Source organism: Anticarsia gemmatalis, chromosome 18 (assembly GCF_050436995.1).
Source record: "Anticarsia gemmatalis isolate Benzon Research Colony breed Stoneville strain chromosome 18, ilAntGemm2 primary, whole genome shotgun sequence".
Taxonomy (NCBI): domain Eukaryota; kingdom Metazoa; phylum Arthropoda; class Insecta; order Lepidoptera; family Erebidae; genus Anticarsia; species Anticarsia gemmatalis.
This window is the reverse complement of record NC_134762.1, coordinates 7,303,887-7,318,027: the sequence shown is the minus strand read 5'-3', so window position 1 is coordinate 7,318,027 and position 14,141 is coordinate 7,303,887. Positions and strand designations below refer to the sequence as shown.

Below are 14,141 nucleotides of genomic sequence, written 5' to 3'. Positions count from 1 at the left end.
TTCACGTGTTTAAATGACTTTTGAAATAATATCAAGTTAGATATATCATTATTGACTGAAGGTATGGTGCAGATTTTGAATGAATAATACTTGGTTTTTGGTGCATTTAATCTATTAAGGAAGCTTTCTTTTCTTCTTTAGAAAGTAATAAATAGATAGGTACATAACATAACAAAGTGAGTTAGGTATTTGTTTCAAAACGTAATGAGACACACTCTTGTCTACGTCTACGCGATCAACTCAATTCGCCCGAGAAAAAAAAATAGTAGACTTTTGTTTCTTAAATTCAACTAAAAATGAATTTACGGCGATTCAAACACATCCAACAAAAATATATAGATCTATACTCTTTTCTAAACAAAAACGTTAAAACCACACGTCCTACCCATAACTTGTAACAAAATTCGCTATGTACAACAAGAGCTCGTGTCAAAAGGACATAGTGATTGTTGTCAAGCGCCGCTACAGCCGAGATCCGATGTTATCAGCGTCGGAGCTGTGTACAGCGTTATCAGACGGAAACTACAGCCCGTTACACTGACGTCACGTCACTTTGTACACCATAGTATAGATCTGTAGAGATTGGAGGCTATAGCTATGTTTTCTAGTCACTGTTTGTAATCGCGTGATAGGGAAACATGTATGAATTGATAAGATGCGGGCAGCATGCATGCGGGGTGGCTTACTCTCGACAATATCAAATTTTAAATTGATCTAGTCAGAAAATCAGAAATGTTAAGGAGTAATTAGTTGAGTTATCGTTGTTAAGGTGATTATCATAGCTTAGAATTCGAGATTTTCAACTAATGATAGGCATATAACTTCTTAAAATGTCTAGATGAAATTGTGGAAGGTTACAGGTTTAGAGCGTATTTTATATGTTGACCGTTTTCCTCAAAGGGTAGATTGTGCAATGAGCTCCCGTCAGGTGCGTATCCGGTTCTGTGTGGTAAAACCTATTGCAATTTACCGGGTATTACCGATCTCCAGGCTGTTTCAGAGAAATTTCTAGCGGAAATACCCAATAAAATTACCCGAATCGGGAATCACATCTCAGATCAGGTAAATGTCGTTCGATCACCTTACGGGGAATCTGAGGAAATCAAAGCCTACTTACACCATAATGTTAAAGTGTGGTTGTTCGTCTTTCTTTTAAGTCGAAACGACTGAATTGAATGTTCGAAGAAGTCTTAGATTAAATACCTACTTAGGAAATAGCATGTTCTAAATAGTAATCGGAATCGCGGGAGTTAACCAGTCACGGTATAAATTAATTAATTACTACATATATATCTGGTATCTAAATAATCGTGATTTTATATATGTATGTATGTATTTTGATAAGTAAAAATAATGTTGTAAATAACATTGCCCTACAAACGTATCTTAATATTCTCATACAAATCTCCCAAATGATGTTATGTTAATTTTATTGTGTTAGTTTTATCGTTTACTTTCATAAAGTAGAAATATACACGCAACAGTACGTACATAGGTGCCGCATGAAATATTCAATGGGATCAATGTTTTACCTAGAGTTATGGTAAAAGATATAGGTATATTGGTATATTTGGGGATTCTTTAGAGTATTCTATATTTTGCAAGTAGGGAGATGCTTTTAAGTAAAATTACTTTGATTATTATTACATTTTAGTTATAAATTATTGTTAAGTATAATGCCAACCATAAATCTCTTGTATATTTTAAGTCATGTATATTTTAAATGCTTTTATTCTGCAAATTCCTCCAAACAAAAAACTTGAACCAATTTATTACGCACTTGTTCTTAATCCTGTGTACTAGATAACTATATCTTTATCTTAAAAATAAGGAATGAAACACATTGTTCAAATAAAATTTAAAAACATGTAAAAAAAAACTAACCCACATTCCCACAAAACATTTAAACAAGTAGCACATGTCGTAAACACATGGTAGACAGTAGACTCATACAGACATACATACATACTTGTATGTATATATAAAAACGGTAATTAACTGCAAACGATGGTTGCGTGAGGTCAGTTACCGAGACGTGGTGTGAAACGCCCTTTATTGGATCATTGCACTAATTGTATGCTGCTTTAAGTATTGTACTGTAATGTATGACTCATTATAGCTCGAGGATATACTAGTATGGCTAGTATTGTAGCAGGTTTCAAAATTGGGTCTAGATCGATCGATGCATATGCATTTCAAAATTAATACTTTCTTGCGTTTGAGCTAAAGTTGATTGAAAATTAAAAGGTTTTCAGCATGTTTGACCAGTTATTCTATTGGTTAAACGACTATACGACATGGAAAGAGAAGTCATTATTTTTGTAAGTCTAGTTTAATTAATAAAAAATCCGAAGTCACAGAAATTACACTGAAATTGAAAATAATGAATCTTCAATCTCATTATATTTTATTTCAAACCAAGTAAATGATATCGCAAAGTCGATATTTCATTAAAAATAGATAAAAAAATATATAAGTCGATCTAAATACGTCAAATGTAAAAAAAACTACCTACCATTCTAGCATACCTATATAATTTACTAGTATCAACTAAATCCCCCAGAAAAGCTTCAACGAACCGAAGTGACCATAAAGTCCACAGTTTATCGGTCACGAAAAAGTCCAGATAACACAGAAAGTAGTAAGATAGGTGATATTTATCGTGCACTGACTAAACATTCGGTGTTTCGTTCGAACAACTTATAGCCACGTTGCGAAGATAGTGGCGCCGCCTGGTGCCCGCTGATTTATTGAGCTTTACCTCGGACGCTAACGCTACTGTAAATCTACATTGTTAGTTTATGTTAGGGCTTATACTGTGTTTTAGTGTAGAATTGTAAAACTAGGATTATTTTTGTGTTATTTTTCAAGTATTTTTGTTTGGTTCATTTCTAATATCAATTACTAAGTAAAAATAAATAAATAATAATGAGTACCTATGTATAATAACAATAAGCTAATTCTTAAATGAATATATTGTCTTTAGGTACATTTAACCCTTTTTGAGTGTTTTTGTGTCTTATTAAGTATATTACTTAAATATAATGATCATTCAATTCAATATACATTTTTATCTGATAAACAAGATTGCGTTGCTTCAAAGCTATAACAGCCAAAGCAAAAAACAAAAACGAATCGTTTACGTATTTAGCGCACACAAGGTAACCTTAGCAGCCCTATTCTGCCGTCGTAAATGTAAACACAGTAACTTAAGTTACTGTGTTTATAGTTTGTTTAGTTCTTTGGAATCAGGAGACCGCGGGCTATTTGAGAAAGTTTTCGGTTTGTTTGTACGATGGATAGTTACCGAAATACATTAAATAAAAACACAGTATTTTTACAAAAAAAACATTTTTTTTAATAAAAAATACAGTATCTGTGTTATTTTAAATTAAATAACAGTATCTCACTACTAACTGTGTTTTTTTAACGTGAATAGATTTACTTTTTTTTTATTTTGCTTGATTATAACACGGCTTCTTCAGTTACTGTGATTGCGTATAAAATATTGTTCAAAGATAAACAACAAATACTTGAATAAATCACAGTATCTCATTTACTGTATTACTGATTTTATACGTATTTCTAAGAAACATAGTTATAACACAGTATGTACATACTTACTGTGTCGTAATTCCCCTAATGTTAATATCTTTACAAAGTTACAACACAGTAATAGGTAAAACTTGGTTACAACACAGTAACCGTTGAGTTACCGTGTTGTAACTTAAAAAAGAAAAAAATATTATATTATTACCCTAGCTTAAAACACATTATCTAATTTTATTATTTATACAATAATAATATACTAGATATATATATACAGAATCAAAGATTTAACTATATACTAACATTAAAAGTTACATGAAATAATGTACAATAATTAGTATCTTCATGAGAGCAAAAATTAACCATTAAACTTCAATCGCGTTTTTCTCAAAACGCATATTTTGAAGTTACTGTGTTTAGATTTACGACGGCAGTATTTAGAATAATAGCCCGTAGTGGCACGCGATAAAAAGCACAGTGGCAGTCAGATAGCCATACTTTACTCGCTAAATTATAGCCAAACACCACAAACCCATCATTAGGCTAAAATAAAATATTTAAAATATAAATAAAACAATCTAAAAGCACGAAATGAAGTATTTTTGTACTGAGTACATAAATTGGTAACAGCGCCATCTATCTAAAGATGAGTAACTACGTAGTGCCGCTACATTCTACGTTTGTGTTCGTATGAGTCATTGTAGTGTGTGTAAGTACGACGCAGTCAATAGGTATCAACATTCGACGCTTCTACCGGCAGCCTCCATAGCTCAGGGGTTAGAGCACTGGTCTTGTAAACCAGGGGTCGAGAGTTCAAATCTCTCTGGGGGCAGGAATAAGAATTTGTTCTTCCTTTTGTTTTGGAATTTTTATACGTATTTTTTTTGTATTTTGTGCGAAATTTCAATACATTTTATAAAAATATTTTTATTAAATATAGCATATGAATTGTATGGGAAGTGGAGACTTTTTAACCCATTACTGTCCCACTGCAGGGCAACGGTCTCCCTCCAAACGAGGGGGAGGGGTTAGGCCTTGAGTCCACTACTATTAAAATATAATTTTGTAAAATTGGTAATGATTTTTCTAAATAGTTCAATTCAGTTCCGATGTTCTAAAGTGGTATATTTGTGATATTCCAGCTGACTGGGCGTCGGAGAGCGTGTCCCGCGCGGAGATCCTGCGGCTGATCTACCAGGGCCGCTTCCTGCACAGCTCCGTGACGCTGGGCGCGCTCGGCCTGCAGCTCGGCCGCACCACCGTCATGCACCTCGTCCCGCGCGAGCATCTGCCCGAACCTAACTCACACGGTAATAATTTACACAGTTCTTACTTTGTTTTTAAAAGGATCATGTTAGTTTTATTTCTTCGCTAGCTACCCTAGGGGAGACTGGCAGAATGTCTCAGGCATCGGCCTATATAAATTGTATTATAGTTTTTCAAATAAAGTTTGATGATTCGGCTGCAACTCGATTATCTTAGGTGTTAAGAAGCCACCACTTCAGCCACCCATTTATAATGTTATTAAAAAATATAAACAAAAAACAGTGATGTTAAATAAAAAATTGGGGTGGAAGGTTTTGAAATCCAAGATCGTAGCACCAGTCACCTTTTCTGTTTTGATGTCGAAGAAAACAGGCAGAATTCGAGCTATCTGCTTGAAACATTCTCGTTGCTTTTACTTGCAACAAACAAGTATTAGTAAATAATTGTGCGATATTCCTTTTGACTTAGAAGAATATTGTTATCTTACCTATTTAAAGGTCTAGATTTATAATATTGATATATTTTGTACCTATGGGAATTATCTCTTGCTCCTGAGGCAATATAAATCCCTGGTATCACATATGATATTTCAATACACATAATTTTATATAACTAACCGAGATTTGCTTTACAGAAGTACGATGGAGTTAACATTAACCCTTCCCTGTTCCCTTCCTTCCTAGTAACCCTGTAAGTCTTTGTCTTGTTTCACTTTACTACCTCTAAACGTTTACCCCAATTTAGTTAGATGTCGTTGTAGATATCCTGTAGTACTACAGGTCAATGTACTGACATGATTCCTTTGGTTGATTTCAGATCAACGGCAAAAAAGTAAAGGTGGTTCAAGCAGTTGTTGTTCACCGTCTTGCTGCATATTGTAATGGCTCCGCGTGCGACAGAGACGCACATATACGCGCGGCAGTGGGAGCGAGTGAGACAGGTGACACCGTGCCGGGAGACGGACTCCAATGTGTTCAGTGTAGAAGCCAGGATACCATGTCGCCCACAACATAGACCTTGTGATGTTTTTAAATGAAGTGTTACAAATTAAACGTTTGCGTAGCTCACTCATATCTTTTATTGTCAATTTGCGTAGAATAATTAATTACAACAATACAATCATTGCACAATCGTAATTCGTAACTCGTACGAGACTTTGAAAGATGTAAAAACGCACACATCACCACTTCATTTGAAAACGTCGCAAGCGACCGTCATCGCCGTTTCATTTCGACATTATGGATAGCTTTATAAAACGATACTGTATATCTCACCGCGTAAATTATAGCTCGTTTTATAGATATCATGCTGCCGGTAATACGTTAACATTAGTAGATATTTGGGATAAGGTTCGTCGATGTAAGTAAGCCTATGATTTTAATAGTTCCTGGACGTAACACGTATTCGGCTTCACATTATAATATTTACTTTATCCCGGCTATCCACAATCATTTACAAATATTTAGTATTATTATTTAGGCCATCGTATATAAATTTATATTAACGAGATATTTATCAAAAAAATGACAAATTATTTAGTGAAACAAACGAAGTGTGTAAATTACCCTGTTTTGCATTGTAAATAGAATTTGTATTAAGGACACGTTTCTGATTACTTTGTGATAAGTTCTTGCAATATGTTTGGAATTATTATGTTTTATTCTAAATGATGCTATTTACTGCGCTAGATGTAGGTGTAACGGAGGCATAGTGCCGCCCCTCGGTGTCACTCGACATACATAATGTTTACTCGGACGAAACAATATGTATACCACGACACGGCGACTGGGAAACTCGACAATCATAAATTTTAGTATAAAGCACTAGACTAAATTTGAAAAATTTAAAATATGTCTCGCTTATAAAGTCTGTACATGCCTACATTACATATAGAGCACAGTGAACACTAGATGGCGTTGTTATGTTGTCGGTCCTTACAATACAATATACATAGTTAACTGATCCTCACCTCTTAGCGTTACCACGGTCAGATTACTTTTGTAAATATCGACTAGAGCTTTTTATATTTTACTTTACATCACAAATCCACTATTACTTATATCATTATTTGGCATTTTATGTAGTTATAAAAATACTTATTTTGTTTACTTTAAAATTGGCTTAAGGATTGCGTTGTCATTTAAATCTTGTTCGGCTTAGCCCTAATTTTTGTTATAAGCTTAAAAATATTCTTAAAAAACTCGTGTTCATTTGACTTTCCAGCCCGCAACAAACGCGAATGTTTTGTGATAGTACAAATAAAATTATTTACTCGTTCAGACATACATTTGAAGGAAATTAAGTACTCAGTGATAACATAAAAGTTAAACAGTATTAGAGAGAAACTTGTAAACATTGACAACAGTGTCAACAGTCATGTGGGCGGGATGAGCATGTTGCTCCATTAGTTCCGACACGAGACGAGCGCGGCGATCACGACTGATGATTAACTGGTTCTTGCCAAACGATAGCCCCGCGCCGGCACGCCTGCACTGCGGGACAAGTGTCCTACATGATACATCTAACAAGGAATCAATGTAGCAATATGAGTTTCGTTTTGATAAAGTTTCGGTGCCAGTATGAATGATTTTATTTTGGTTGCTCTGTTTAGTTACTGTATGTATGTATTTTGTTAAGTTGTATAAAATACCTAGTTTATAAATAAAATAAATACAATTTTAATTTGCATTTTTTATTTTATTTCGCTTTTTCCTCACATTTGTACATAGAGGGCGCTGTGCTGCGGTAGGACGCTGCGAAGGCTTCAGAAGAAATAAAAAAATCACTGTTTAAATTCCTCTATTTGCTCCAGCACTTGTTTAAATATATTCCTACATGTTTAAGGTCTATTTCACACTTTAGTTGCTATTATTGGCTTGAGTTAAACACAGTATGATATTTAAAATAAATAAAAAATAACTGCTTTTGTAAACATCTCAAGTATGTATAGTTGGATAATGTAGGTCGATTCGTTCTCGTTAAGGTGATATCTTAGGCCAGATAGATCGATGTCTTCACCGTATTTTTAATATTTCCATAGAATAGTTCATAAAATAATCTGACAACAAAATATTGGGTGTATTCGTAACACAGTCTCGATGTCAGTCTTTATTAATATTATATTTGTAAAAAATATGTTTAGATATTAATATAAATGCAAAATTAAATGCGCACAACATTTTATATGATATAGAACTTTGTTTTGTGATGTACGAGACGAAATTGAATAAGGTTTTAGGCAGAACTGGATCAAATTGAAAGAAATAAATGTTGGCGAAGGTACTAAAGTTATGTTACGAAATTGCAGCTGAAGTTTTTGTGTGAACTTGATAATAATATCTAAGTTATTACTCGGCGTTTGATAGTAATACTTAAGTATAGTAATTTGAATTATTTTGAACATGACATCGAGCTGTAGTTAGGAACGATGTGTAAATATTCGAAAACTTTTTAATTTAGACGAATCTAGTATAAAACTTAATAATTAGCTTGAAGTGGATATCTTTACAACCGTTGTGCGTGAGACCGTCAAAGATTGGCCGAAGTGTTGCAATATAGTTAACTCTAGTAACTTTAGTAAGGCTACATTCTGTTTCAATTATCGAGAGATAACTAAAACAGAATAGGTAATGTTTTTATGAAATGACTGCAATGGAACTGAAAACTACTAGGTAATGAGAAATCAAAACTAGTTAGACATTCCCTATACTTCGATTTTCGCAGTATAATAACACGAAATATGAAATAATTGCTAAGTTACTGACTGACCAAATTCTCGAATGTGAAGTGCTAGACGAAAGATGTTTTAAATAAATCTTTGACCACACACAACGGCGGTTCTCTGTAATTAATTAAAATAATAAAATATTAGGTGTCACTGTATAACAGGTGTTTATCTACATACGTACATAATCTATATACTTGTTAATATTCATTCATAATTATAACAATGTTGATTAATTGTCATTTCGTTCCGGAATGTTCTATGGTTTGGTCCACTGAGAGAAATTAGTTTATCAATTTATTAGTCAAATGTTTTTGTGCAATGTAGTAATTATCGGAAAAAGATGGGCGTAAGGGAAGGCTCGAATAGATTTAATTGGTATCTGTATGACATAAAACTAAGATATTATGTTAAGTGCGCAGTCTTTTTCAGTTTTCTCAGTGGACCTCCCAGTATTAGGTATTTACATATGTTTTGGTCGTCAATGATCGAGGGTAGTTGTAAATTCGCTTCAAATTATAAAGCCATATGATTGTGTTTAATTGAACTATGTGTGACGGCTGCTCGTGTAGATAGTCGGATATATTTTATAATTAATAATATAATCGATTGACACTATAGGTTGTACATTGTTTGAACGACTTGAGTTTCAATGGGGTCAAATAAAATTTTAAGAACATATTTTATGGATTTTATTCATATTCCTTTATCGACAACTGAAGAGAACTTATACTGATTAAGTGAATTATTTTTATGAACTTTCAGGTTATTTCCTTTCAGCAGAAAAAATTACGCAGCTACTTTACTATTTTGTGTAAGGTAAAAAAGAACTAGAATAAGGTTATCATATTTATTGATAGATATCAAAGCACACCTTAAAGGCTTGTTTTTACTTACCGATACTACGATATACCGAAGTTACCGAAATATCTTTAAGCAAACTGATACTTATCAGATTGTAATCAAACAGTCCATCATACAAACTTAACATTATATCAACATTTACATAGTCTGTCATACAAAACTATATAATTATAAACCTAGGTACTAAACTATGGGCTAAGTCTGTGGATACGTGAAATACCACTTGAATATGAAGAGGTTTCTATCTAGCTCCAGTTCTGCGGCACTCAACTGTTTCAGTCGTTTCTCTACACCTTGTAGTACGGCTAGTTCTGGTGGTGTTAGGGTTTCTTCCACCTGAAATATAACGAGAGTTTAGATTATCTTCAAGATGGATAAGCAAATGTTTAGGAAGTATTATGAGGTAAGTATAAAAAAATGGAGAGATCTGGATTTTATTTGAAGAAAATTTTCTTAAAGATATTTGACATTTTGTACTAAGTTTTAAAAAAAAGCAACCCTCACAGCAACATGTATCGTAGCCAAAAAAAACAACCTTCAGAAAAAGTTTCGTTCTTTCTACTCTAAAAAGAAGACGTGCTAGGAACATATTTTGTTATAGGGGTAGTTTATTGTTACATACATCGTCAATATTCTGCTGCGCCTCGCCCCGCAGTCTCATGCCATGCACGATGGTGCGCACGCGCTTCTGTTTGTCCACGAGCCGCGCATGCGCCCCGCGCTCGTGCGAGCCGCGACGGAGCACGTTGTGTAGTGCGCGGTAACACATCTCTTGTGCTGTGTGAGCCACCTGACGATACATAGTAGTTAATGAACTAGACAAATTAAATGGGTTAATAAAAAAATTCAAAGATGGGGTTGGATGGGATTTTCAACAAAGTACATTATGTTTGGAATTTTACAATGAAATTCGTGTCTAACGAAAAGTAAGAGTCTATGTCCACTGTAGATCGTGATAGTCTGGTTAATGTTTCTTACCTCGTGTAATTTTATATGATACAAATAAATTGCTTTCGCCAGTCCTCCTGAAGAGGCTGCTTTTCGCATCGGCTGAAAACACAAACGAATAAGTTTAAACTTAATAAGTTCTATTGAATATAGCAATCATTATATTAAATACAGACCTGACAACTAATAAAATGTTCCTCTAACAGTTTGTATGTTAGCTGTTTACATTCTTTGTTCACTAACATCGCGTTTTTCTGAATGTCTTCCTCTTCTATGTACTTCTTGGTACGAATTAATCTGAAACAAAAGAAAAACCATAGAGTAACAAATATTACAAAAATTTGTTAGTATGGGAGTTAAAACTTTTACATCCATATGCAGCGAAATAGTTAACCACATCGCCACCAAGACATAATTTTTATTACCTTCTCTTGATCAGTTATAATTTACTGTTCTTCCGGATTTTGGTAACGTGTCCCATACATGACGTTTGTCCCCTATTACATTGGTCTGTTAATGGTGAAACATAGGTGTATTTCATACGCTCCTGCCCACACTTTCGAGTACAACATGAGTGATGTTATGTATTTGTGTACCTAAATATCCTGGCCGCCTTGGAGCCGAGTCTCTCGGTGACGACGTGGTCGAGCGCGGCGTGCACGAGCTGCTCGGCCGCGAACTTCACGCGCACCACGTACATGCCGCCGCTCGCGTCGCCCGCCCGCCGCACGAACCCACCGCCACTCTCCTCTGTTATAAAACACACGAAACAATAAACATACCTACCTACTTATCCTCTTATTCATAAAAATATGCATATGAAGTTATGAAAGGCTTATTAAGTGTTTAGTTTCTTTCACTCCTTAGCGAAATGAAAAAGAGAAAACATATTATAGTAGCTTTTTAACTGAAATAGGTTTATAGTGTGTTTATGAATAAGAGGGTTAGTATTTAAACACAAGCAAATGAAGAGAATGAACAGTTAAACATCATGACCGCGCTTCAGTTCTATATCTATCAATGTTCTAATTATCATAAGTTCTATATAATCCAACAGAGTAAGGTCGACATACCAGTGGCACAGTAATAGTATAGGATTCAATTATTATTCGAAAAAATCTTTACGATCGGATATTAGTTTCACATTTATCCGTAAGGGTACAATAAGTCCTTATTACAGCAGATGACAACGTGATTATATACGCCATTATATTGATTCGAAAACGTTTTTAGACGGATCGGGACAACTGACCACCCAGGGCACTGAAAACCGATAAAAAAATATTATTATATTGACTAGACCTACCTAAAACTTTTAAATACTGGTCAAGGTACTGCTGCAACAGCGGTTTGTCTGTAGCTCGGCGACATTGATCGCGGACGTCGAGCGCGCTCACTAGGCTTGACTCCTTCGCCCACACCGGAGAGTTTAGGTACATTTGCTCCAAAAGAAACTTCATTAGCTCACCAGCTGAAAACAAATTATAATATTTCGCGTTATATAATAAATAAGTGACAGCAAGGTAACAATAAGCTGTATATGATTGCTGATCGCGAGATCGCGGGTTCGATTCCAAGACCGGGTAAAAGGCTATAAGTATTTTTTATTTTATACCTATTAGAACAGGGAGAAGTTTTAAGGGAGCCATAAAACTGATGAGGTTAGTACATAAAGATGGACTTACCATTTTCATCAATACGCCTAGTAATCGCTTTGATCATGATTTCATCTCTAAAGTCCTGATGAAACCTGTCGTAATTCACTCTCCAGTAAATGTCTGAAATGAATATACACTTTTAACTTATTTTATCATTCCTACCTAATAGTCCTCTTTGGTCATTCCCAATTGACAGGATAACCATAGATATTTAAGTTGAAACAACATATAAAAAAGAATGCAATATTTTAAAATTTAAATTCATTTTCCTCCTTTTTTATAGTTTAAATTGTTTTTATTAACATAGTTTTATAGTGGTATCACAATTATTCTACGAAAGCTACTCACTATCATTAACTTCACTAAGATTCCCTGCACTCATAGCCTGCATCAGTGTCCTAGTATCAAGGTCAGGTACAATGGTAGCCACGGGCACCAGCGTGGGTATCTCACTGCCTTCCTTCAGTTCAGCCACCGGAGTCTGCTGGATGTATGCAGCCGTCACCAGACTGATGAACATCTCTTTGAGATTCAGTATTGTTATGTTTTTCTCCTGAAATAATAATGATGTGTTATTTTTTAATATTGTGGTGTATCAAAAATACAAGGTGGTGTTTGAATTGTGAATTACAGAGACCAACATGCATGGCAACCATTCCATCAAACACCTAGAATTCCTCCTAGACTCCAAGCATGTGGTAAAATTTGAAAACAAAAAATCAACCTAGTGACAAAATTTCTGCACTAATTTTACTAGTAAATTGTCCTATTAATAGAATAGGCCACTAGTCCTGGTGTAGGCTTGCTCTAGAAATCAAATTTGTGACCTGGTAGACAATGAATAACTCAATTAGCCTCCACATTTTATAAATATGTGTTTTACCTTATCATCCTTGTATTTAGTAGCGATAGTGACTAGGAGCACAGTGGCAGTACAAGTAGCTTGTTGCAGTAACTCCTCTATCAGCAGCTCTGCCTCACTGCCGTACTTAGTTTTCATTTGTAACAGATATCTGGAATATGTAGTCACATAATGACTAATTTATTGACTAAAAATTAAAACCAAATAAAATGGCCAGTGGGTAAGAGATCAAATGGAGATGGCAGGATCACTTCGATTCATTTCTACATGGATGGCCAGACACAACAAACAAGTGGGGTGACTGAAATCTTAGGGTGCCTTTTAAGGCTAATTAAAAAAAATACTGTGATATAAATAGTATAATATTGGTAGTTCCTGAAGCCACATTTCTCAGTTCTATGTGGTGTAGAGTGCAAGCACACATAATATTTTAATTTGAAAAGTATAAGGTAAGAATTATTCTCTCACCTAGGATATCGGATCAGTAACAGCACATTTTCTGGCAAGAGCTTATAGTCTGCTATCAGTTCATTAGCTGATGGCTCAAATGCAGCTATATCAAACTTGAGTAGGGTTCGGAGGCTTTCTATGACCTGAAAGATATCAATTTCTGAATGTAGGCTTACAAAACTAACAATAGAAGATACTACAATTATCTCTAGTACTACAGGACGCAAGTAAAATTAGTTTTAGGTCTATTTAAATAGATATATCATCGCAAAACATAACCTTATTTGTTATTTTGTTTTTAGAAAAGAAATAGTAAATTACCAATGTCCGAGTGAGGCCTGTAGTCTTCACGATCATACCAATAGGTTTGCTGCCGTAAGTGAACAAGTCGTCTCCGACTTTTTGCACAATTTCACCGAAATATCGGTGAAGAATCACCGACACTACCCGTCCCAATTGGTGAGACATTCTTGCTCTTACAATGACTTATTTAAGAATAGCAAGTAATAATTATCGATAGTGTTATTGTACTTCTGTCATTATCTTATAAATTATAATCTACCGTTCATAAAGAATGTTGAAATTAACCAATATTAAATAGTGTGAGGTTATAAACTTTGAATGACATATTTACAAGATTTTGAAGTTACTAACAATACGTTCGGAAATCGCTCAATATTTAAATTATTTTTAATTTAAAAAATAACAACTATAACAACAACAAATTGTAATTTTTGTATCAGCAGACATTCAAAAATTAAACAGAAGTTGCATTTTATACGATTATGCGATAGGATTGACAGACCCAATTATAGTAACA

General features: G+C 34.4%; 2 protein-coding genes and 1 non-coding gene across 3 annotated transcripts in view; 2 read left to right on the top strand and 1 right to left on the bottom strand.

Annotated features, from left to right (window-relative positions):
- The window catches only part of UBL3 (ubiquitin like 3), a 165,117-nt gene extending 157,614 nt beyond the window's left edge, over positions 1 to 7,503 (top strand). Inside the window, exons 3-4 of the mRNA XM_076125785.1 lie at positions 4,692 to 4,859; positions 5,632 to 7,503. Coding sequence (XP_075981900.1) covers positions 4,692 to 4,859; positions 5,632 to 5,696 — 233 coding nt within the window. The 3' untranslated portion in view covers positions 5,697 to 7,503. The remainder of the gene's footprint in view (positions 1 to 4,691; positions 4,860 to 5,631) is intronic.
- On the top strand, positions 4,309 to 4,381 carry TRNAT-UGU (transfer RNA threonine (anticodon UGU)). The gene has a single exon. It is a non-coding gene; the product is annotated as a tRNA-Thr (tRNA).
- Positions 7,504 to 9,216: 1,713 nt separating the features above from the next.
- On the bottom strand, positions 9,217 to 13,972 carry Polr3C (RNA polymerase III subunit C). Its single transcript, XM_076125784.1, has 11 exons — positions 13,643 to 13,972; positions 13,340 to 13,464; positions 12,893 to 13,022; positions 12,358 to 12,562; positions 12,037 to 12,129; positions 11,658 to 11,822; positions 10,948 to 11,101; positions 10,528 to 10,648; positions 10,382 to 10,453; positions 10,026 to 10,193; positions 9,217 to 9,739 (listed from the first exon to the last, which is right to left on the bottom strand). Exons 1-11 carry the CDS (start codon positions 13,787 to 13,789, stop codon positions 9,599 to 9,601), a joined length of 1,521 nt encoding a protein of 506 aa, XP_075981899.1. The 5' UTR covers positions 13,790 to 13,972; the 3' UTR covers positions 9,217 to 9,598.
- Positions 13,973 to 14,141: the final 169 nt, after the last annotated feature.